The 25558-nt window shown below is 39.8% G+C and overlaps 1 protein-coding gene across 2 annotated transcripts in view; it reads right to left on the bottom strand.

The window, feature by feature from the left end:
• Positions 1 to 25558, bottom strand: part of CEP152 (centrosomal protein 152) — an 85886-nt gene that overhangs the window by 52141 nt on the left and 8187 nt on the right. For both annotated transcript variants that reach the window (XM_084884789.1, XM_084884788.1), the window contains 7 exons: positions 14703 to 14806; positions 14406 to 14478; positions 14046 to 14324; positions 12615 to 12780; positions 8766 to 8906; positions 7321 to 7460; positions 3033 to 3233 (listed from right to left, as the gene is read on the bottom strand). In XM_084884789.1, the coding sequence (XP_084740915.1) occupies positions 3033 to 3233; positions 7321 to 7460; positions 8766 to 8906; positions 12615 to 12780; positions 14046 to 14324; positions 14406 to 14478; positions 14703 to 14806 (1104 nt within the window). The remainder of the gene's footprint in view (positions 1 to 3032; positions 3234 to 7320; positions 7461 to 8765; positions 8907 to 12614; positions 12781 to 14045; positions 14325 to 14405; positions 14479 to 14702; positions 14807 to 25558) is intronic.

The raw sequence follows: 25558 nt of genomic DNA, 5'->3' as shown, positions 1-25558 counted from the left end.
ATTCGTGTGAACTTTGTGTTCTAGTTCCTAATGTAGTCATTTTTGCTTTAAATTTTTTCTTCTGAATTTGTGGACAAAATGGAGCTCCTGGAAACTGTCCGTGTTTATCCAGCACTGCCAGCCTCTTGGCCACGCCGCCCAGCCCCAGGCCAGCTGGGAAAGCAGGGCTCTCAGGCTCCGGGCACCATGGCAAGCACAGTGAGCACCTAGAGTCAATGACCGTGTGAACGTGTGTGCAAGAGGAGTGGGGAGACCACTAACGTTTACGAGCTGAGGAGGTTATAAGAGATTTTACAAGAGACGCAAACTGGGGTGTTGTGTGTGTGTGTGTGTGTGTGTGTGTGTGTGTGTGTTTAAAGGTAGATATGGAAAAAAAAATTGTAAACAAAAGGCAGACCATGGCGATAATTTGACTACATGCATCCATCAATTAAATCACGCTTCCTGTTGACATGTTCAGGAAAACAGATTACTCATAAACTGTACAACTTAAACACCAAAAACAAATTAAACAAAAATGAATGGCTCCATCTTCTCCATGATTAGCTTGAGTGATGAGAACACTCAATTCAAGACATAGACAGACATCTTTTAAGATTGAAGGAGACAAGTGGGATCATAAAAAGAATAATAATTGCTGAACCCATGGAAGCAAATAAAACTGAACAGATTTCTATGGCACAGCCAAAATGAGGATTAGGGCAGATACACACACACACACACACACACACACACACACACACACACACACACTTCTGTGAGAGTCCTCAGCCAATAGGAGTTTAAACTTCTTATAGCATTAAAAGAAAGGCAGGAAAGGGATCACGTGAAAATCATGACACAGAAACCAGACACTGCCGAATGTATTCAAGTTCATTTACTGAATTATCCAGTCATTTATTCCTTGCTACTTACTTTCTAAGACTTGTTTTACTTTTCTTTGCAATCTGCTGAATAGAGTGTAGCAGATAAAGATTCACCTGAAAGGAAAATAAAATACAGCTCCCTCTTTAGTTACTCTTATGATTATGAAGAAGAAGCGGGCAAGGGGTAAAATGCAGTATGTACATATTGCTACCGGTTACGTAAGAAAACCTACATCGACCCTCTCCGTGTGGAACAGACTCAATGCATTTTCAGATGACAGGCGGGCACTGCCCTCGCTCCTGCTGGAGTTTTACAGCACCACTAGAGTCAATTTAGATTCTGAAATAATATAGACTGACCTTTCATTAAAAATACTACTGAGGCAACTGAGAGCAGATGGAGAGCACAAAGGGGCACCATAATGAAAGAAACAACGAGAAGCACTTTGGAATCAGCACTTCGCAAAGCAGTTGTGCAATTAAACACAGAGGCCGAGCTCTGCTATGCTATTTCAGAACAATAACAAAACAGTCACAGAATGTAACCGCGGAAAAAAGACCTTAATCAGCACCTTCAGGGTATGGTTCAGGGGTCCGAAGCCCATTCAGCACAGAGTCAAGAGTTTGTTCTCTCTCTAGTCTAAGGTTCTTCTAAGGACAGGGTCAGAGAATCGGATATGGACTGGGCTCAGGAGCTGAGCACACAGGAGTTCTCAGCCCACCCCGAAACTGAGCCTAAGGCAGCAGAGAATGGAGACAAGTAACCCTCGATGCAAAAGCTGCCAGATTCCACTCCTCTCATCATCCAAGGAGGCCCATTCTCCATGTCTAACATTAATGCTATTCCCCATACACAGCCAAAGTTAAACTATATTTCAAATTCCACTTGTTTATATATTATATAAAGTAAATTTTCAATAATTTGACATCGCCCTTGTCTTTCCCCACCCCAATAGATGCTCCACACTGGTCAAATTCATAATAAGTTTCTCTATAAAAAGAATAAACACATATTTAGGGAAATAAACATAATAAAAACTCATATAAATGTAGATAAAACTAAAATAAAATGGTATATAAACAATTATTATAGCCAATAATGCATCTTATTTAGCTCTATCTAAATAATGGAAAATGTTAGAATCAGCTATATAAATAGAAAATAAAAATCCAAATCAGAATAAATTTTAAGTGTAGTGGAATTTTCCATACCCACACATCTTATTTTTCTTCTTCTCTTCCTTTGGGTTAAATTAGTTCTGAAACTGCATTAAGGAAAATGAGCTCTTAAGTTTTATTCACCGAAATGATTACCTGGAGTTCTGGAGCTCAAGCAAACCCCCCACTTGACTCACCATCAGCTTACAACATCCTACTCCCTTTGGGGCAAAAGTAATAAAAACTGTGAAGTATGCTCAAGTCTCAAACCTCAATAATTTTAGATCAGACTACCTTCCCTCATTTATTATGCTACTAGAGGCCCGATGCATGAAGATTCATGCAAGAATGGGCCTTCCTTCCCCTGGCTGCCAGCACCGCCTTCACTCCAGCCCAGAGTCACCTTAGAGCAGCTGGGGCAGTGCAGAACACCTGTGTCGTTGCCATGTCACCTGCATATACAAATTAACTCGCCATCTTTGTTGAGTTACGGTAATTTGCATACTCATTCCTGATTTGGTGGTGGGCGTTGTGAAGCTATGGTCAATTTGCATCTTTCTCTTTTATTAGTGTAGCTTCTCAAAATGAAGTCTTCTCTCAAGAACCATTTCTAGACAGTCTTAACGATGGGCTCCTTACCAAATGCTGGGAGCCCCAAGAAAGGTGTTCTAGCGGTTAAGCTCCCAGGACCAGCCCTCAAGTGCACGCCGTCTCCCAGCACACTCATTCCTTCCAGTTTGGATTTATTCCAGGACAATATGTATAAATACTCTACAAGTCAATGACGAGCACTGTGAGAATCCATCCTACCACAGGAAGGGTTTCCAAAATCATGCCTGCCTTAGAGAATATGCATAAATAAAAAATATTTGTCTTTAAAATTTTACTTACAATAAAAAAACCTACTGCAAACATCCAAAATTTCTATATGAAGAACCACAAAATGTCATTACAAGACAGAATGGCTTTGCTCATTGATAACAGTTGCTCATTTGAAATCATCCCAACCTGTTCCTTAAGAGCAGCCACCGTAGCATCCAGCTTGTTCTGTAAGGACAGCACTTGCTCCTCGTACTTGCTGGTGAGGCCCGCCACGATGCTCTCGTGCTGCTCCCGGGCGCGCTGCAGGGACTCGGAGTGGTGCAGGTCCAGCAGCTGCTGCTTCAGGCTTTCCAGGGCCATTTCCGTCGTCCTGGACTTCTTAATCATCTAGCAGACACAAGACAGCCATGTTTATGGCATGTGATTCTGTGCTCTCTTTAAAAATGTTAACTCCCAAAATCAACCAGGCCTTAATGACAGGAGAGAAGGGTCTCCCCATGGTGGCTCTGGCTCCTTAAGACTTCCCTGTCTGGGACCCACCAGGCCCATAGGGGCTGCAAACATTATTCACTGAGGAGAAAAAAAAAACTAGAATTACCCGAGATGACAATGTGGGTACCAGACAAGGAACCTGTGGCTACTATATGGTCCCAGTGCTGTTTGCATTGCTCTGAGAGCCAAGTGTGGGGGGCAATCCGATTGTTAGGTCACAGAAAAATGATAACTATTTCTTTTTTTTTTTTTAAGTATTTTTTTAAAATATATTTTATTGATTTTTTACAGAGAGGAAGGGAGAGAGATAGAGAGCTAGCAACGTTGATGAGAGAGAAACATCGACCGGCTGCCTCTTGCACACCCCTTACCGGAATGTGCCTACAACCAATGTACATGCCCTTGACCAGAATCGAACCTGGGACCCTTCAGTCCACAGACCTACGCTCTACCACTGAGCCAAACCAGTTTCGGCGACAACTGTTTCTTGAAAGACTGATGAAACTTGTCAATGATCACTTACTAAAAACACTGTTTTGAAAGCTATAATTGTACAGTTACAAAATACTAGTAAGCTAAATACTGGCTCCCAAAAGATGTCCATATCCTAATTCCTGCAATTGTGAATAAATACCTTATGTTACACGGCAAGAGAAAATTCAGGTTGCGGACTGAACTGAAGTTGCTAAACTGATGGCCTTAAAATAAGGAGATTTCCCGGATTATCTGAGTGGGCCTAATGTATCCACATGGTCCTTACATGAGGAAAACTGTGACCTCTGGCTCTGAGGATGGAAATGGGTCATAAACCCTTTGCATGTAGCCATTCAAGGCTAGAAAAAGCAAAAAATGGATTATTCCATTAATACCCTTGTGAGTATGCAAATTAACCCAACAAAGATGGTAGGTTAATTTGCATAAGCAAGCACAGAGCAGCAGGGCGGGGCAGGATGCCTGCTATGAAGGGGAGGGCAGAGGAGGGTGGGGGCGGAGGGAGCTACAGGAGCAGTGCTCTCCCCAGAGAAACACTGAAGGCTCCAGCCTGGACAAAGGCAGAAGGTGGTGGCTGGAGCGAAGGCCTGGGTCCCAGGTGCCGGAGGAAAACCAGTGTCGGCAGTCAGGGGATGGAGGCCCTATTCTTGCACAAATCTTTGTGCAATAGGCCTCTAGTTACTAATAATAGGGAAGAAGGCAAAGGGAGGCCAAACATTACAAGCATGTCATATGGGCAGCTTCACCATGAAGCTGCAACTTCACACTCCCCAGGGAACTGCTGGCCCATTCCCTGCAGATTACTGGAGGAAGGGACTGAACAAAGGGAAGATGGGCACGTGGGCAGTGAAGTTGGGGTGACCTGGGGAAGGTGCCATCTGTCAAGCCTGGGAACAGAAACCACGGGACAAAGGAGGCAGGGCTACTGCAAGCCTGCAAAAGTTTGGGAATGCATAATCCCCTAGCCAAAGGAGCTCTCTGTCCTGGCTCTTGGCTCTCTAGTCCCTTTGGCTTTGCTCCTGCCCATGTTCCCTCCATAGCCATGTGGCCCTGGGGACGCCCTGTGCCATGGACTGCTGGACTGCAGCTGGAACACATACTAAGCTGGTTTAACGCTAGACTGGACACTGCTCCAACCTGGGATGAAAACTCTGGGCAATGGCTTTAGTTCTAGCCCTAATGAACTCACAGCTACACTTCTTCTATGACCTATGACGGGACAGCGGGAAACTCAGGGGTGTAACCCCACAGAAATAAAGCTTTCTACAATATCTCAGCTTCCCATGAGGACCTCCAGAAATTCTTATTCCATGGCACCCCAGGAAGCCCGCTTCCCCCAGCAACTGGTGGGGATGAGATCTCCCTGCCGCTGACACCATAGAGCCTCCAAAGAGCAACACAGCCCTGTTCACACCTTACTTCTAGCCCCGTGAGACCCACGTCAGACGCCGGACCCCTGGAACTGTAAGATAATAATCTGCGTTGTTTTAAACCACTGTGTTTTTGGTATTCTGTTATAACAGCAATAGGAAACCAAAACACCTGGTGATCCTGTTAGTTCTTTTTATTTTATTTTTATATTTATGCTACTTTATTTCTGATAAATGCAATTTCTAATTCAGAAGATTACAAAATTATAACCTTTTACTACATAAAAAAGAAATTCAACTGTTAATCTAATAATTTTATCACTTTTCAAAACTTTTTAAATACAAATAACCTACTGCAATATTGTGATTTCTAAGAAACATATATTTGGTCATTCGAATGGCCAAGGTATTCGGTCCTCCTCTGCAATCCCTGGATCACAGCTCCCAAAACCCTGGCATTTCCTAAGCACTGAGAGTGATAAAATGTCTCTTGTTGCGTGAATGTGGCTGACTTTTCACCTGAGGATGGGGACTGGTTGTGTTGGAACTTTCAGTCCCATCCCCTGACCTCCAAGGTGAGGAGAGGGGCTAGAGGTTGGTTTTAATCAACCATGCGAGGCAATGAAGTCTCCATAAAAACCCTATCAGACAGGGTTCTCAGAGCTTCTGGGGTGGTGGACACGTGGAGACGCAGGGAGAGGGTGTACTCAAAAGGACACGAAAGCTCCACGTCCTTTTCCCTCCCCTGCTCCATGCCTCTCTCCCCCTGGCTGTTCCTGAGTTATATCCTTTTATAATAAACCAACCAGAGGCCTGGTGCACAAAAATGTGTGCACAGGGTTGGGGGGGAGAGGGGTAGTCCCTCAGCCTGGTCTAAGCTCTCTCACAGTCTGGGAGCCCTTGGGGGATATCCAACTGACGGTTTAGGCCCACTCTCTATAGGGAACGGGCCTAAGCCACAGTCTGGCCTTTCCCTGTAGGAAGCAACCAGCAGGCCAATCGGGCAGCGGGCCCCACTCCTCAATTGCCCCTCCGCTGCTGCCGCCCCCCAATCATCATCCCCTCTCTCTGCCTGCCGTGGCTGGCCTGGCACAGCCCGCTCACCAGCCCCGCCCCCTGCCAACCAGTCGTTCCACAGTTTGGTCAATTTGCATATTAGGCTTTTATTATATAGAATGATCTAGTAAGTAAAATGTTTTTCTGAGTTCTGTGAGCCCCTCAAGACAATTAATGGGATCCAATGAGGGGGTCGAGGGAACCACTGATTTACAGCCAGTCCGTCAGAAGTACAGCTAACAACCTCACATTACAACTGGTATCTAACGTTGGTGCAGACAGTGTCCGAATTCATGAATTCCTGGACACCCAGCTTATGTCTGAGAATTGGTTGGTGTTGGTTTGGGGAAGGAAGCAGGAGAGACTTGGTGGGGGAAACAAAACCTGTGAGCAGGGGCTTGGTAATCAAGTAGCAGTGTGCTGTGAAAAGTTTTGTCCACGTACAAGTATCTAAAACAACAAACAGACTTGAGTGTGAGAGTTAGAGAAGAGACAGGCAAGGGAAAGACATAATCAGAACTGTACTTTGGAAAGAGTAACCAGATGGCCATAAGAGAGAATTTGAAGAAGGGATAAAAGTATAGAGACTAGTAAGAGACTTTGGCAATAGATAAAGTCCCAAATTCAGGACTTGTGAACAGAAATGAGGAGACTCAACAGAATGTAGCAGAAGAAGGGGAACAGAGAAGCTGGGGTTTCTTCCTGGTGTGTGACGTATAGATGGCTGGGTGGATGGGAGCACCGTGCTTCCAGAGTAAGGAAAAGAATAGCAGGCTAGCCGAAACTGGGCTGAAAGGTCCCAAGTTGGATTCTGGTAAAGGGCAAGTACCTTGGTTGTGGGCACATCCCCAGTAGGGAGTGTGCAAGAGGCAGCTGATCAATGTTTCTCTCTCATCGATGTTTCTAACTCTCTATCCCTCTCTCCTCCTTTCTGTGAAAAATCAATAAAATATATATTTTTAAAAAATAGCAGGCTTATGGTGGAAGAAAATATGAACTAAATTTAGTCCTACCATACCAAAAGTTAAGTAACTAAATTTTTCATCAATAGTTAAAATATTTACCTGTTCTTCCTTGACTTTTAATGCCTGTATTTGGGTCTCCAGTGCTTTGATTTGTGCTTCAAGCTGTATCTCTCTTTCCTTTCCATTCTGAAAGAGTGTCTGTGATTCTCGAAGGCTGAGGGCCAAACCATCCTTTTCATCTAGGACATTAAAAATGTTTACAGGAATAATATGTTACTGTGATGGGACCCCAATTGACACAATCTCTGTCAAATATCAGATCTAAATCACATATAAAAATTGTTGCATTCAACTTAATTCAGATAATGAACTTTAGCTGATTTAGATAAAACCAGAAAAGTTCCAAAAAAGAATGCCTGAGTGACACCAAAAAAATTTAGAGAACCAGAACCTCTTCCTTCAAAAATCTGATTGTATCCCTTTGGGGACCAAAAGATTTCCTAACAATGACTTCAGCTTCTATTTATTTGAGAAGCTCCACAGATGTGACAAAACCGTTAATCAGAACAGAAATCTGGGGGCCCAGCCAGTGTGCCTCAGTGGTTGAGCATCAACCTATAAACCAGGAGGTCATCGTTAGATTCCGGTCAGGGTTGGGCTGATCCCCAGTTAGGGCATGCAGGAGGCAGCCTAAAATGATTCTCTCTCATCACTGATGTTTCTATCTCTCTCTCCCTCTCCCTTCCTCTCTGAAATTTAAAAAAAAAAAAAAAAAAAATTTGAAAAGGAATCTGAAGACAAATTATATTCTATACATACTTGCAGTGAACTCTTAAATTCACCTAATCTTAAATTCTTCCCACATACTTTATATGATAGCCTACAAATTCTTCTCTCAAAATAAAATTTATGATCACTACAGAAAGATACCTTTATCACTATCAATTAAGTTTGAAATGAGCTGGAGTGCAGTCACAAAATTATTCTATAAATGAAAAGTTCAACATGGACCAAAACTACAGAAAGCACGAAGAGTAAGCAATTAAGACTCTGAATCTGTATTTACTCTGTGTGCTTCTCCCATGTGTGGCTCCATTTTCTCCTTGGCAGAACTGAAGGAGTTCAGGGTCACTGTCTCTTCCTTGGATTAAAACCTAATGCTAATTTGTAGGCTCAGAAAATATCTTGCACTAATCACAAGTCTCACTGGGTATTGTAACACTTCATCCAATATAAATTCATCAACAAATATTTAGGACAGGATACTATCAGCATAGTTAAATAATGTTCACTTATTCTAACAGCCTAACAGAAAGAAGAGGAGGGAGAAGTTAGAGAAAATGAGGACCTCAAAACAGCATGCTCTGGAGAGAAGTGATCCAAAGAAGGTGTCAAAGTCCTAGGTTCTAATTCCTTCTGACTGACTCGCTATGACCCCTCTGACCAAACCCGTCAACTCGCTAAGCTTCATATTTAAAATGAGGATCTTGGAAACAAGGCATCTAAGCTCTAGCATACCTCATAAAGGACAGTTGTCGTCTTACCTTTGATTATCAGAAGCTGGTGATTCAGATACCTGATTTGACGCTCACTTTCATTTAACTTTTCAACTAAATTGTCCAGCTGTCTTTCTTTTGCTTTGTTAAGAACCTGAAGTTGAATGATCTGCATATTTTCTGCAGAACCTGATTTGGAATGAAAGACAATTCGCTAGATAAAAGCATACCAAAATATAAATCTGTGGTCATTCAGGGCAGCGTTTCCCCAAACTGTGGGTACTACTCATCAGAGTATCAAGAAAACAATTCGGTGAATTCTGGCTAGCATTTCTTAAAGAAACAAAAAATATAGACTATAATAGAACATATCAGAGTCCATCATGTAGTACAAATGAGTACTATTTTGTGATTTTGTGGAACATATGTTTTAGTTACATACACTCATTTGCCTAGGTAAGTATTGTAGACCCCATCACAATGTACAAAATGCACTTCTTACTGTGCTCACTGCCAGAAAAGTTTGAAATGTCACTAGTGTATAGAGTATAACCCTTCATCACTACCATTTCGGCTAATTAAAAATAAATATATACGAATGTGAACGAAAATGTGTCAGGCTATACAATAAACCTGACAAGCTCAGGGGAACATATGGCAGGCTGACAAGCCCTGTGACCAAAAGTAACCACTCAGATGATCTGGTCACATCCTAACTGGGCAGGTCACAGTGGATAGTCACGTCCCAGGCCCATGGCATCATTGGCAGAGGCCAATCTTTACCTTAAGGAAACCCTGTCCATCGTTCTGATACATGGCTTTGAAATAACAAAGTAATTTTTTTTTTCCTACCCCTCAAAGGCACAAGTGCAGGCACCAGAGCACAAGACCACAGAACCCCTTATTGCTATCTTGTTCTCCACAGGCCATCTCTGTGTGATGTAAATGTAATCACCCTATACCCACCAAGGTAAAGGTATGTGTTTCCCCATTTTGCCTCTTATCCAATGCTACAGTTTTTCCTGCTGTGTTTTCTCCCGGCCCCTTAATCTACCAGCATTGGATTTCATCCACCTCCCTGACGTCTTCTCCCTTGATTCTATAAATAAGTTCTCAGAGCATATGTTCCCCAGCAGTGCCATCAGTTGGCTCAAATAAACCCATAAAAATTCTCTACAGGTTTGGACGTTTCTTACATTGACACAAATTTCAATAGCATAGAGTTCTATGATCTCATAAAATTGAAAATTAAGTACATCGGCTTCTATAAAAACCATTTTTTAAAAACATTTCTAGATATCCTCCTCAAAATATTTTATTAAAGCAGGAGTGGGGATTACATAGTATTCATGGTTTTTTGTTTAGTTTTTTGTTTTGTTTTGTTTTGTTTTTTGGGCTCTGGATGTGTATTTGAAAGCAATTGGCCTCCAAAGAGCAACAGTCTCCCCCACGCCACCCAGTTTGTTTTTTATTTCTTTATTGGTTAAGGTATCACATATTTGTCCTCAACCCCCCATTCGAATCCCCCACCCCCCACTCATGCCCCCATGGCTTTGAAATAACAAAGTAATTTTCTTTTCCTACCCCTCAAAGGCACAAGTGCAGGCATATACGAATGTGAACAACCATGCGTTAGGCTCATATGTGTACACATCAGTCCTTCAGTTGATCTCTCCCTTTTATCCCCACCCTCCCTCTGAGTTCCAACAGTTTGACCCATGGCTCTTTATCTCTGGGTCTGTTCTTGTTCATCAGTCTGTGTTGTTCACCATTTCCCCTAGATGAGTGAGATCATGTCCTACTGGAAATATACTTATAAGAATCAAAAATGAGACAAGCAATAATCATTATGCTGAAAGGCATATGAATTAGTCTGTAGAGAATTTCTTTCTGGGCCACCAGTTCTTTTGAAACCCAATTTCAATGTCAAACAGTTCCTTATATGTACATGTCAGCAATATTTATGCTGGCACAAAACAGCTGAATCAATAAAGTAATGAATAAATTAATTGGAGGCCAATTGCTTTCTTACATTGACACAAATTTCAATAGCATAGAGCAAATTTAGGCACTTGTGTAACTGATGTAAACAAAAAAGAGTTTTGAGGACTTCTTTCACAAATGATTAAAGTCACATTAGGGAACATTTAAAAATGATTGCGGGGAAGGGGTGAGAATTCAAAGGATGATAAACGACATAATGACGAATGCATTTTCTACTAGACCACTGCTCCTACTTGCTAGCAAACAAAGCAGGCCTCTTTTTAAAAAGCGATATGGTTAACCCAGCCCCTCCCCCCCCCCCCCCAAAAAAAAAAAAACTGAAGATAGAAAACTTTGTTAGAAGTTAACTTTCTCTCTGGCCTTAAGGAAGGAGTAAACACAGTGTACAAGCCACACCCCTCTCCCAGGTCATCTTTTTAGACTGTTTGTAGGAAGCCCTAATCACTAAATCTGGCACTGCCATTAAGTTACTCAGTTAACTTCCAAATGTCAAGTTTAGGCATAGGTGTAACTGATGTAAACAAAAAATAAATCAACCTGACAAAATGCAGATTAAGAAAATGATAAAAGGTTATATATGCAGAACGACCAACTGACCATGGGAACTGAAGCCACCCACGCCTCAGACTCCTGTGGTGGTGCTTATGGACGCCCCCCAAACCAGTTCTGCCACTCACTGTCCACTTCCTCATCGCTTTGGGCCACAGTAGCATAAACTAAGAGAGGCCACCCCCCTGTTTGCTTTGACTCCCGAGGGCCTGTGAGTCTGGAGCCTGAGTCTGTGGAGCTAGAGCCTGAAGGCCAGCTTTCTCCTTGGCTGTCGCCCAGGAAACCTAACAATATCCAACATGACTCCCTCCCCCTGCCGCCCATTTCTTAAATGTAAGGCAAACAAACAAAAAACTTGCTGTCACACCCTAGAATCACTATGGTTCTTTAATATGCACAATAATTACCTTTTTCACATGCCTGAGAGGAGACAATGCCAGTTGGATGTATGACAACACTAATTCATGTCAGTCTAAGTTTAGATTTTTTGGTTTTGGGTGTTTTATCTCCTCAAAATGCTCTCATAGCTACTTTTCTCATTTTCATATTTATACATATACAATCCAAAAAAAATTTTTGGTAAGTGCCACATGACTAAACCTGATAGGAGTCCAGTTTCAATTCTGAACATAAAGTAATTTATGTCAGAGTTGTCTAATTATTACATTAAAAGTCTAAAGATGATAATGGCTGATTTACTAAATTACATTTCTATATTACAAAAAATCTAGAATAAAGGGAAAACTATATTTCATTTTCCAAATTAGACTTCAGTTAGAAAAATATAAAACTAATGAAAAATCTGAACCAACTGCAATAACTCAAATGTACAGTTGAGAAATTTTTACTTTCGTTTTTATTATGGAAAATTTCAAATATATAGAAGGTAGAAAAAAGTGCACAATGAATCCCATCACTATATTATTTGAAGTAAATCCTAGACTTCATATCTGTTTATTTATAAGTACTTCAGCTATATCTCTAATAATAAGGGTTCTTTCAAAAAACCAGCCACAATACAATCACCATATTTAAAAAAGAAATAATTCTTGAACATGCTTAACATGTTTAAAATTCTCCAATCATTAAAAAATATAAACACGCCGAAACCAGTTGGGCTCAGTGGTAGAGCGTCGGTCTGCAGACTGAAAGGTCCCAGGTTCGATTCCGGTCAAGGGCATGTACATTGGTTGCGGGCACGTCCCCAGTAGGGGGTGTGCAAGAGGCAGCTGATCGATGATTCTCGCTCATCGGTGTTTCTAACTCTCTATCCCTCTCTCTTCCTCTCTGTAAAAAATCAATAAAATATATATTTTTTAAAATATATATAAACACGATACATACTTTCGTTAGCTCCTAAGAATTGTTGTTGCAGGCCTTCAAATGTGTCACTTCCTGCTATCTCCTGGGGTGGTGAGTCACTGTGCTGAGCAGGAGACTGGTAAGGTTGATATACCACTGTATATGGTTCCAACACTGGACAACTGGGAGCTTGCGGTGTACCAAATTGCTATTATAAGATGATAAATGAAATTGACAATTAGGATTTGGCCTTTTCCTCAAAAATTACCTTAATCATCTTAATTTTGTTACAAAACTTAATTGTGTATAATTAAAATTTCATACAGACATCTTTGCTTTAAAATAACTTACTGTAATTTAACACTATTTACTAAAAGTCTGTGAAATATAATTTCTCATATCTTAATTGGACTTTTGAGCTTATAATGGGCCAATCCCATAAGTAACATTCAAGAATTCTATCAAGACTGTACATAAATATTTAAGAATGATTTAGATGATGCCAACATCCTGGGAATACAAAAATACACATATCCAAGAACATGTTATACAATGCCTCATATGTAATATTCAGTAACTTTTGTGGAATGAATACTATTCTACAGAGACAGAAGAGAAAATTATCACTTTAAAAGAAAAAAAAATTATCCTGTCATTGGGGTTACAGAATAGTTACTGGCAAAATGAGGCATTCATTATCATTAAGAAAGTCTAAGAAACAGCTAACTGTATCCTAAGGTCTTACTTCATTAAACTCAGACAGGGTTAAGTTAAAAAAAAAAAAAGTGTTTCTTTCCTTAACATTCATCCCATCTACTGCCATTATTATCACAAAACAGGTATCAGCTTTGAAGTGTTTGACCTAAAATGTGTTATAAGGGTGGTGAACTAGAAAATCATGACAATTAAATAAATAGATTTACTGCTTTAAAACTGTATCAGCCTTGGCCAGGTAGCTCAGTTGGTAAGAGCATCATCCCAATATGACAAGGTTGTGGGTTCAATCCCTGGTCAGGGTACACTCAAGAATCGACCAATAAATGCATAAATAAGTGAAATAACAAATTGATGTCTTTCTTTCTCCGTTTCTCTCTCTAAAATCAATAAATTAAAAAAATAAAAAACTGTATCAAGATACCTAAACATAGCTTCTCACTAAAGCATAGTGAAGTGGTACAAGCCTGAAACAGCAGTAAATGAGGAGTGTTATTCTTTGACAAATTTAATTCTTAATGTTTAATTAACTGTCTCCATAAAGCCTCTATGATATTTTAAATTTCTGACTTGAAATCATGATTTCATTAGATTGTAAACAGAAACCAGCATGACTAATTCAGCATGAGCCTGAATAAATGCACTCTCAGAACTGTTTATACTTATAATAAATCTTATCATTCTACTTATATATATTCCTTAAAGACACATGTATGGGCACATATAAGCAAATTCTTAAAAGTCAAGTTCTTATAATACCTGAAAATGGTTCCTTTGAGGATCTGAAAATTTAATTACATTGGCTGGCAGATTATTAAATTCCTGCTTCTGACCATTAGTAAATGGCCTAAAGTCTTCAGGAAGGTGGTATAAATCAGTCTGTTCATATTTACTCGGAGGACTGTAACCCCTCCCGCCTTCATCGCCACCTTCTTCGGGATGGTACCCAGGATGCTGCTCTTCAGTCTTACTTGGATTCTCTTCCCAGCCATTGCTGATTTTCTCTCCCATGTATATATCCCGAATCTCATTATAGTCCTATTAGACAACAAGAGTAAGACAAAAGCACTAAGATCTACTCCCACCCTTGTCAAAATCATTTTCACACCAGATACTCACATTTGCACTTTTAGATTTAGGCAGCACCTGATGGTCATTCCAGTTCCTCTGCAATTGCTCAGAAGGATGAGGTCTTGAGAAAAATCAACACTTTCGATTTAGAGCCTATCATTTAGTTGGACGCAGCTATCACAAAGAACCCCAAGATTTTAACATGTTTCCCCTCCAACCTTCACCTACAGGCTTAAGAATTAGACCACAATTTTACAATCACATACATTATTGTAACCTGCAGGGAATCAAAAGATGGACACCTACAGAATGTGATACACGTGTGAAAATGATTCGCGCCCTTACCGTCCCGCTGTGTCGTCCTCGCTGCAGTCCGAAGAGTGGAGCTCGGGGGAGGACAGGTCGTCATCCAGCATATCATGGGGCAGGTCTGTGAGTAGCTGCTGCAACTGAGACAGGAGAGTGGGCGTCAATAACACACTGACTTAGAACGAGATGCCAAGCCACAGCTGCCCTGGAATGAAGAATCAACTGTAGAAGTCAAAGAAGTTCCTAATTTCTACGCTTAATAACGTCATCAATTCCACACCAAGTCCTTTCACCATTCCACTTGGGGAAAGGGGGATAGATCAGGTCAGGATTTATATGAGAAGGCTTTGTTTTTTTTCTACAAAGGCTTTAGATTTAAACACACATAACATTGCAATAGAACTTAAAAACTTCTCTCTGGAAACACAGCACGTCGTAATAATGGTACAATCACTGGATTATGTTATTGCAGGGTGAATGTGAGTCTCAGAATCCTATTCTACAAGAAACCAGGCCTTGGGGACTTGATAACCAGACTTCCTGCAGGAAATCTGAACTGCCAGACTGGCTTTGCCCAGGTGGTGAGAACAGCAGAAAAAGAAGCAGGTGGCCTAAAAAGCCCTTATTAAAAGCTCTAAAAATGTGACAAAAACCTCCTAGGGAGTGATTAACTAGTAGACAGCATGTAATTCCAGTGATGAAAAGATATGCAATATTCAGCTGTTGAGTGAAAAGAGATGTAAGATTTAGTTTTCCACAGGTGGCACTCTCAAAAGCATAACTCGAAAACTAACAATAAAAGCATCTGACTTAGATCTCCAATTTTTTTCTAGAAAACTCATACCTTTAGCATTCTCACTATAAAAACTATTATAGATATGGAATAAATTCATTTAAGTTTCCAGATAAACCGTGATAAAGAGATGAATGGTGTAATCTGTTGAATTTTAATATACATCAGTAAATGTTTTTCCTCAAATCTCAATACATTATCAAATCCCAAAATAACTGTAACTGATTTAAATACTCTCTTACTCAATAGTTAAAAGACTATTTATAATGCCTTCTCTTTCAAATTAAGCACCAGTTAAATAAATAAGTTAACTGAGGCCCTCCATAGCACATAAATCAATCCCATAAAGTTATGCAATGAGTGAAATTTAAAGATATTAAATACTCTGTGTAAAAATTTTCTTTCTGGAGGAAGAAAATGAAACATTTCTTAGCCTATGACAGATTTTCCCTACTTTATCATTATAATAAAAAATGAAATGTAGTTATGAAACATATTTGAGAATTACATTTATAATTTTAAAAGTTCATAAACAAAATACATATCGTAAAAGTTAAACAAAAATATTTTAAGAAAGGCCTGAAAGATCTGCTCCAATTGTTAACTTAAGTTTTGGTAAAATCAAACTTGGGAATGAAAAATAGGTGTGTGAGGTGGGAAGGGGGGTATACCTCCCCACTCCCTTATATATGTCTAATATTCACTGGATAACTTTAAAAAAAAAAAAAGATTTTCTCAATTCATTTTGTTCTTTTCAAATATTCTTTATATTAGAGAAAAATAATTCTACTCAATGACAAGTTATCTTCATCTCAAAATTTATTTGACACTAATATAAATAAGTCAGGCCTTGATCTATTAGCCACATGCTCATGCAAGGTAATTGAAAAATCATATTGAGAGTTAGCCATATCAGCATTGATCCAAAGATATAAAGAATAAAGAAACACAAAAGAGACAATACTAAACACCAAACAGAACATATCAAAATATTAGTATATTACCAGTGAGCCTCAAGTGAAAAATAAAGTGATTTTACAAAGACAAAATTTACTAAGAAGAAAAGAAAAACATCTATGAGGTATTTTAAAATAGTCTAACCCAGTAGTCAGCAAACTCATTAGTCAACAGAGCCAAATATCGACAGTGCAATGATTGAAATTTCTATCTTTTTTTAAATATTTTATTGATTGTTTTACAGAGAGGAAAGGAGAGGGAAAGAGAGCTAGAAACATTGATGAGAGAGAAACATTGATCAGCTGCCTCCTGCATACCCTCCACTGGGATGTGCCCACCACCAAGGCACAGGCCCCTGACCAGAATTGAACCTGGGACCTATTAGACCACAGGCTGATGCTCTATCCACTGAGCCAAACCGGTTTCGGCTGAAATTTCTTTTGAGAGCCGAATTTTTAAACTTAAACTTCTTCTAATGCTAGTCTATTCTTCAAAATAGACTCGCCCAGGCCATGGTATTTTGTGGAAAAGCCACACTCAAGGGGCCAAAGAACCGCATGTGTCTCGAGAGCTGCAGTTTGGCAACGACGGGTCTAACCTGTTATGTCTATAATTATGTATCACTGCTTTAAGGCAAAAGACTATGCCCACACATTATACAGGGGGGAAATAAGAAATATTTTATACTTACATCAAGTAAGGACTCCTGTACAGAAAGAATACTTTCTTCTAAATCTTCAGTGAGGTTCAAGTACATAGCCTTATAATTCAGGGGAAGTTTGACAGGGCCATCTGAACAGTACATTTTCCCCTCACAAAGACAGAAAAAGCTATGCAATAATTAAGCAGCTCTTGTAACTTTCTTTGTGACACCACAGGTGTAACTGAAAACACATTAACAAAATCGGTATCTATAAAGGAAATTTAATTGAGTATAAGCAGTAAGTTCTGAATGTTTCTGGATCCATAAGTAAACTTATCAGCAAAATCATCCCTGTAGTATTTAATGCCTTATAAACTATGTTTTTATATATGCTAACATTTGAAATCATTTCCTTCACCTTCAAAAACGTTCTTCATAAAGTTCTTTGGTATAGCTGGGCCACATTCCTTTGACTTCCATAACTTTCAGGGCAGAGAGAAGATAAATGAGGTGAGTCTCAGGAACAAAAGCCCACCCCCAAGGCTTCCATTTGCCCAGAATCAAAGTGTACTCTTCTTCTTACCAGGTGGACCCAGGCCAGATACAGGCAGTGCCTGACCTTGGCTTACATGAGAGCCCTACCCCAAGAGACCCCAGAACCAACACCTGGTGGCCAGCTTCAGACCACACCAGAGCACCACCCGATTAGTTCCACAAATGACATACCCAAAGGGGGACTTGGTGGGCACCAGAACCCCACTAAAGCAAATCCACAACAGCTTGTCCACTACAATTGTTGCCAGTCATCACAGCCAGCCAGCCTAAGCGTCAGTCCTATTCACTGATGTGCCAACAGCAATCAAGGTCAACTACAACAGGGGGGCACACACAACTGACTCAGGGAAAACCCTAGAGCACCCAGCTCAGGTAAATAGGGAGTTTGCATCACTCCTACATAAGGCCACTCTGCCAAGACTGAGAGATGTAGAATCTCTATCTAATAAACACAAACATAGACAGCCAAAATGAGACAAAAAGCACGTACCAAATAAAAGAACAGAACAAAACTAAAAAAAAAAAGGAGGCAAGTATTCTACCAGATGCAGAGTTTAAATCTACCAGATGCAGAGTTTAAAACACTGGTTATAAGGATGTTCAATGACCTTAGGGGAAGAATAGATGATCTCAGTGAAAACTTTAACAAAGAGATAGGGAATAAAAAATAACCAGTCAGAAGTGAAGAATAAAATAACTGAAATGAAGACTACATTACTTGGAGTCAACATCAAATTACATGAAGCAGAGGTTCAATTCAGTGATTTGGAAGCAGAAAAGACTCAATTGAAACAAACAAATAAACAAAAAAGCATTAAAAAAAAAAAAAAGAGGATAGTTTAAGAAACCTCTAGGACAACATCAAGTAACAACAATCACATAATGGAGGTATCAAAAGGAGAAGAGATAGGGCTAGGGATTGAAAATCTATTTGAAGAAAAAATGATAGAAAACTTCCCTAACCTGGCAAAGGAAAGAGACATACAAGTCCAGGAAGTAGAGAGAGTCATAAAGATACCCATACCAAGACACAGCTTAATTACCGGTAAAAACCCAAAGTTTAGAAACAAAGAGAATCTTAAAAGCAGCAAGAGAAAGGCAGTTGTTACCTACAAGGTAGCTCCCATAAAACTGATTTCTCAACAGAAACTTTGCAGGCTAGAAGAGATTAGCATGAAATATTCAAAGTGATGAGAAGAAACGCCTTAAACTAAGATTACTCTACCCAGAAAGGTTATCATTTAGAGATAAAGAACTTCCCAGACAAGAAAAGCCTGAAGGAATTTATCACTGCCAAACCAGTATTACAAGAATTGTTAAAGAGACTTTTTTAAGAAGAGAAAGGAAAAAAAAATCACAAATACAAATAAGAAAATAATGAGGGGAAAAATTCTCACTGACCCTAATAAAAGCAGTGGATCAACCAACATTAAAGCTAGTACAAAGGTTAAAAGGCAAAAGTGGGGAGATCATGCGTAATTACAACAGTAAATTTAGGGATGCATACACACAAATATAAACACACACAAAAGAAGTAAAAAAATAATGTCAAAAACATAAACATGGAAGGAGTAGAAAAAATGGTAGTGATTTTTAGAATGTGTTCAAACTTCAGCAGACATCAACTTAAAATAGACTGCTATATACATAGCATGGTATATATGCAGCACATTGTAACCACAAACCAAAAATCTACAAAAGATAAACAAGAAATAGAGATAAAGGAATTCAAAAACAACACTATAGAAAGTCATCAACATACAAGAGAAGAGAACAAGAGATTAAGAAATGAACAAAGAACTGCTGAAGCCTGTTTGGCTCAGTGGTAGAGCGTTGGTCTGTGGACTGAAAGGTCCCAGGTTCTATTCCGGTCAAGGGGCATGTACATTGGTTGTGGGCACATCCCTGGTAGGAGGTGTGCAAGAGGCAGCTGGTTGATGTTTCTCTCTCATCGGCGTTTCTAGCTCTCTATCCCTCTCCCTTCCTCTCTGTGAAATATCAATAAAATATATTTTATCAAAAAAAAAAAAGAAAGAAAGAAATGAGCAAAGAACTATAAAACCAATCAAAAAACAATTAATAAAATGACAATGACTATATATCTACCTAATAAAAGAGTAACATGCCAGTCAATCAGGAGTTAGTATGCAAATTAACCCACAAAGATGTTAGGTTAATTTGCATATGCAGGCGTCAAGCCGCTGGGGGCAGGGCAGGAGGCAGGCATTCCGCATCACCCCAGATGCTCCAGGCCTCTGAGCAGCATGGGAAGGCAGAAAGGCAGCTCCAGGTGGAGCGGAAAGGCGGCTCCGGCCAGAGCGAAGCAGCCAGGGGAAGGAAGGCCCATTCTTTTTTTTCTTTTTTTAATATATTTTATTGATTTTTACACAGAGAGGAATTGAGAGGGATAGAAAGTTAGAAACGTCAATGAGAGAGATACATCGACCAGCTGCCTCTTGCACACCCCCCACTGGGGATATGCCTGCAACCAAGGTACGTGCCCTTGACCGGAATCGAACCCGGGACCTTTCAGTCTGCAGGCCGACGCTCTATCCATTGAGCCAAACCAGTTTCGGCGGAAGGCCCATTCTTGCACAAATCTTCATGATCGATCCTCTAGTCTATCAATAATTATTTTAAATGCAAATAAATTAAGTACTCCAATCAAAGGATGAATGGATAAAGACATGGTGCATATATACAATGGAATATTACTCAACCATAAAAGATAATGAAATCTTTCCATTTGCCAAAACAATAGGGTATTATGCTAAGTGAAATAAGTCAGACAAAGACAAATACCATATGATAACCATATGATTTCACTTATATGTGGAATCTAAAGAACAAAATGAGCAAACAAAACAAAAACAAACTTATAGATATAGAAACAAAAACAAACTTATAGATACAGAGAAAAGACTGATGGTTGCCAGAGGGGAGAATGGTTGGGGGACTGGGTGAAAAGGGTGAAGGAATTAAGAAGTACAAATGGGCCCAGTTAGCATGGCTCAGTGATTACATATCCACCTATGAACCAGGAGGTCATGATTCCATTCCTGGTCAGGGCACATGCCCAGGTTTCGGGCTCGGTCCCCATGTGGGCGTGCAGGAGGCAGCCGATCAATAATTCTCTCTCATTACTGATGATTCTATCTCTCTCCTCCTCTCCCTTCCTCTCTGAAATCAGTAAAAATATTTTTTTTAAATGTACAAATTCTTGGCAGTTACAAAATAGCCATGGGGATGTCAAGTACAGCATGTGGAATATAGTCAATATTTACATATGCTGTCAGGTGGGTGTAAGACTTATGGGGGGGGTCACTTCATAAGTTATATAAATGTCTAACCACTAAGTTGTACAGCTGAAACCAATAAATATTGAAAGTCAACTGTAAATGAAAAAACTGGAAAAAAATGTTTTTTTAGGTGTGCTCTCCTCATATTCACTGTCAAATGGATTTTGCTTTTGGTCATGGAACCTTGTGCCATAAAACACAGAATTACCAGATCAACTTATGCATGTTGCCAAATTGAAAATTTTAGAAACTATAAAGTTTCCTCATTAAAGATCAACCCACTACCAAATAGATTCAAGGGCAAAGATAACAATCCTTATAAACGACAAGATTTAATTCCACTCATTACTTTCAAATACATCAAATTACGTTGTGGTAGAAAAATGCAATCTTCTCAGTGGGATATTACTGTGAATCAGCTGAGTTTAGTAATTAAAGAGGTGCCTTCCCTAGGAAAAAAATAAGGATAATTTGCTATTGCGAAGGCTTATAGTCAAGTGCATTTTAAAACATTCCATACACCTCTCTTCCTTTACTACTTCATACTGTTTCTTCCTTTAAAAGAGGGCATTTTACTCAAAAAACTTCAAAAAATCTTTACAATAACCCAATGTTATTGTACGTGTAGGGCGAACGTAAAACAGAGAACACATAAACCTTTTGTTAGGATTTTGAACTTAAATTAACTAAACAGACAGTATTCAGAGCCTATGATCCTTGATATGCATGAAAGCAAGACTTCTCAGCTTACAAACTGTACAATACATCTCCCCAGAGCAAAGCAGCAAATGGACTGACAACACTCGTGTGCCTTGTGAACAGGTTACCTCATAAGTATGCTGTAAAGATTCTGATCATTTACAAGATGAATTATTAAATAATACTTTTATGGATATATGCACTAAGCAGAATCTTCATTCTAACCTAAGAGCCAAGTTAAAAACATCTTTGAAAAGGCCCTCTATGGGCTTGATAACAAGCCAAATAGCTTGGCAGCTAAAACTTCAGTTTGACAAATTACATTCTGTGCAGGATACAAAAAAAAAAAAAAAAAAAAAAAAAAAAAATCCATTCCATGAGTTAAACTAAATTTTATAATGTTAGTGGGGAAGACTTTGTCTAGGTTGCCACATCTCTGAAAAAGAAATATGGCAACGTGAGACAAACACCGGCCGCACCACAGACGACACATAATAGATAGAACTTTATGCCTGGAAGGAGCACTGGAGCGCCTCCAAGCCAAACCTCTCCTCACAGTCAGCAAACAAGGCCCAGAGGCGGTATGGGGCAGGCACAGGAAAAGAGAGGATTACGGCCCCAGAGCTGACTGCATTTACTGACCCTCTCCATTGCCACACCTATTTTCTTCTAAGGGACATTTAATCATCACTGGGAGACACCCACTCCTACCTGTCTGTACACAAACTGCAGGCTGCCAGAGCCCAAAGTGTTTGTTCCCATTGCAGCCACCCCTGAAAAAATACCCGTATGGTATGGGAAACACTCAAAGGCCCAATCTAGATAAAGTATAAGAAGTTGCTAAAAAATATATGTCAGAAAAATATGAATACTCAACCATTTGTTTCTTTGATTTTCTTGGGTGATGACAAGAAATTTCCACTAAACAGGTCAAATAATATAAAATGTAAACAAATAGTAGCTTTACAACTCCCTCTACTGGGGACAAAATATCAAAATGCTTCCATAATTATATCAAATCAGGCAGTAAAAAGGAGAGAGAGAAAAAGTGAAAGAAAGGCGATACAATGGAAACCTTATCTCTAAAATGCACAATTCCAAGTTCAACTGAGCTTTCTTCTCCTATTAGAGGCATACCAGTGGAAAATCCAAAAGGGCCTCAAATCGGAATTGCCAGGTGCAAGTTTCTGTTGGCCATCTGCTACTTAAACCACCTATGATTTCTACTAGAGATCATTTTCCAAGTCCTGAATATTTCATCACTAAATGAACCAACATCAGCAAATATTATCTGGATGGCACAGATTACTAAGTACTGCTGCCCCAAGACCACCAGCTCCAAAATATGTACGCATACGTAACTTTATTATCAAGAACCAAGCAATGATCACAGAGCTGTTTCTGGTGACACTGCATAAAGCACCTGTATACGAGAAACGAGAAACGGGAGACCCCAAATGACAATCTGCCTGAAGCCAGGGCTTTCCCAATAACGTTAAAGTTTATAACAACCTTTCCCATCACAATATCAACTATATTTCTCTAAAATCTGACAGCGAAATCCCAAAGTAGAGTGACTTTGAGTGAAACGTATTTTGCAAAACCACAGTTGTCACATTAAGAATGAGTTCATGAAAGAACTTTTCAATTCCTCTTCTCTGGGCCAGCTTTTCCAGTAAAATTTCGCCTAACATGTTTTGGATGAGGTCTACTTAGTAGCAACAGAGAACTGTATCAGCAGTTCTCAAATGGTACAGCAAGAAAGTAATGAGCTCCAAAAAGCTGTAAGGAATGGGAGGGATATGACTACTGACGGACATAACACCACGGCTCCATGGTATCATCGCCCTCACTCACTGCACCCTCATCTGTCCTGTTTACTGGGTAGGAGATGGGAGTTTCCGGTGAAACACTGGGTGAGGCTCTGGGTTATGCATTTATCTGCTATGCCTTACCCCATAGTAGCCAAACGTTTACCAATATACCAATTAGAATGTAACAAGTTAGACACGATTACACTGCCTTTTCTGCAAAATTCTCAGAGCTTAAAAAAAAAGGGGGGGGTGGGGGTCTATTCATGGTGGGCTGTGACTTGAGATTCCACTGGTCTAAGTGTTCTCTGAATATTAAATCGCTTTACTAAATCCTCTGGTTTTCTGAAGATTAAATACATTTTCTCCATTTTCTCTTCAAAGCAAACAATGGAGGGAATAGAAATGAAAAAGACAAGTTAATGATCGTAGAGCTGCTAATTTAGGAGGGCATGGAGGTTGGAATTTGACTCTGGCTTATTCAGTGACTTATGGGAAAGTATAGACAAAAATCCCAACTGACCCAGAGCTCCAAAATTAAAACTCAACTTGGTAAAGCATCTTGTATTAGCAACTGACCAAAACCAGGATTATTCTGCCAAGAGAGGATCTCAAAATCCTTAGCAAGGTAGACTCTGAGTCAGATATGGCCTACAGCGTGTCCTCACTGACACAGGCATTCCGCCCACACAAGTGAGCTGAATTCGAAGGGATTCACTAAGGAGAGAAGCCATATGCCTTGGCCCACTGCTAACACTCACAACCCAGCCAGCAATCCCACAACTACCAACCAGGCAGGCAAGAAAAGGCCACAGCTGACATCTAACTGTTCTGCTACCGTAGGGTCAGAAGTGAGAAGGTTCGAAAAGGTTTTTGGATATGCAAGCAACTTAGGTCTGATCAGTCAACTTCTCCTTTTAACTTGCAGTGACAAAATGTACAGATAGCTGGATTTTTATGAATAATTCTGAAGTTTGTTGCTGAAAATCTTAAAGTCTCCATCCAATGGAAACCTTCTCCATTGTATAAACTTCATACCTTGAAGCAATTTTTAAAAAAGATAAAGCCACTGTTTATTAACATGAAACACTTTTTATTAACACAAACCATAATCATCACGTCAGTCATATCATCTATATGTTATTTTCTTCCACTCTGCCAGAAACAGTCATTCACAGATACTTCACCTCGAAAGAGCTTCTTTGCCTCTGGAAATTCCCTACCCCAGCACATCATCTATCAAGAAATGATTCTGCCCTAGCAGGTGTGGCTCAGGCAGATGTGGTATCATCCCATGTACCAAGAGGTTACGGTTAGATTCCCAGTCAGGACACATGGCCTGATTGTGGGCCCCATACCTATGAAGGAGGCAGCCCATCCATGTTTCTTTTTCTCCCTCTCCCTTCCTCTCTCTAAAATCAATAAAAACATTTTTTTTTTAAAAAAAAAAAAAGAGGTTATCCTAATGGCTATTTTGTATATTATCTAGAATTAATTGATTCCTTAACTAATACCAGTATCCCTTTAAAACTTGCACCACACAATACACGTGGCAGCAAATTCTCTCCAATACTCTCTCCATCTCTCTACTACTATATTTTCTGATAAAAAATCCTGTCAGTTTATTTTTTCCTCTTCTCTAAGGTCGACTATAGTAATTACTTAAATAATTACTTAAACGGATCCTCTCAAGAATCCCAGTAGCTAAATCTCAGCAAACTATGCAAAGCCATTGGGGCCATGAAAACCTCATGCTGTGAGTTCCCAAAGCAACAGAAAATCCCCATCCCTGTCCTTGCCACACTGCTGTGAAGGACCCTGTCAAAATCCAGCCGAAACCGGTTTGGCTCAGTGGATAGAGCGTCGGCTTGGGGACTGAAGGGTCCCTGGTTCGATTCCAGTCAAGGGCATGTACCTTGGTTGCGGGCACATCCCCAGTAGGGGGTGTGCAAGAGACAGCTGATCGATGACTATCTCTCATCGATGTTTCTAACTCTCTATCTCTCTCCCTTCCTCTCTGTACAAAATCAATAAAATATATTTTAAAAAATAAATAAATAAATAAATAAATAAATATAAATAAATAAAAATCCAAACATCCTAGCCAGGGTCGCAAAGCCTAGTCCCTCAGAGAC

This window comes from Pipistrellus hanaki (assembly GCF_964339955.1).
Source record: "Pipistrellus hanaki genome assembly, chromosome: 1".
In the NCBI taxonomy this organism is placed as follows: Eukaryota; Metazoa; Chordata; class Mammalia; order Chiroptera; family Vespertilionidae; genus Pipistrellus; species Pipistrellus hanaki.
This window is presented reverse-complemented; position numbering and strand designations above follow the sequence as displayed.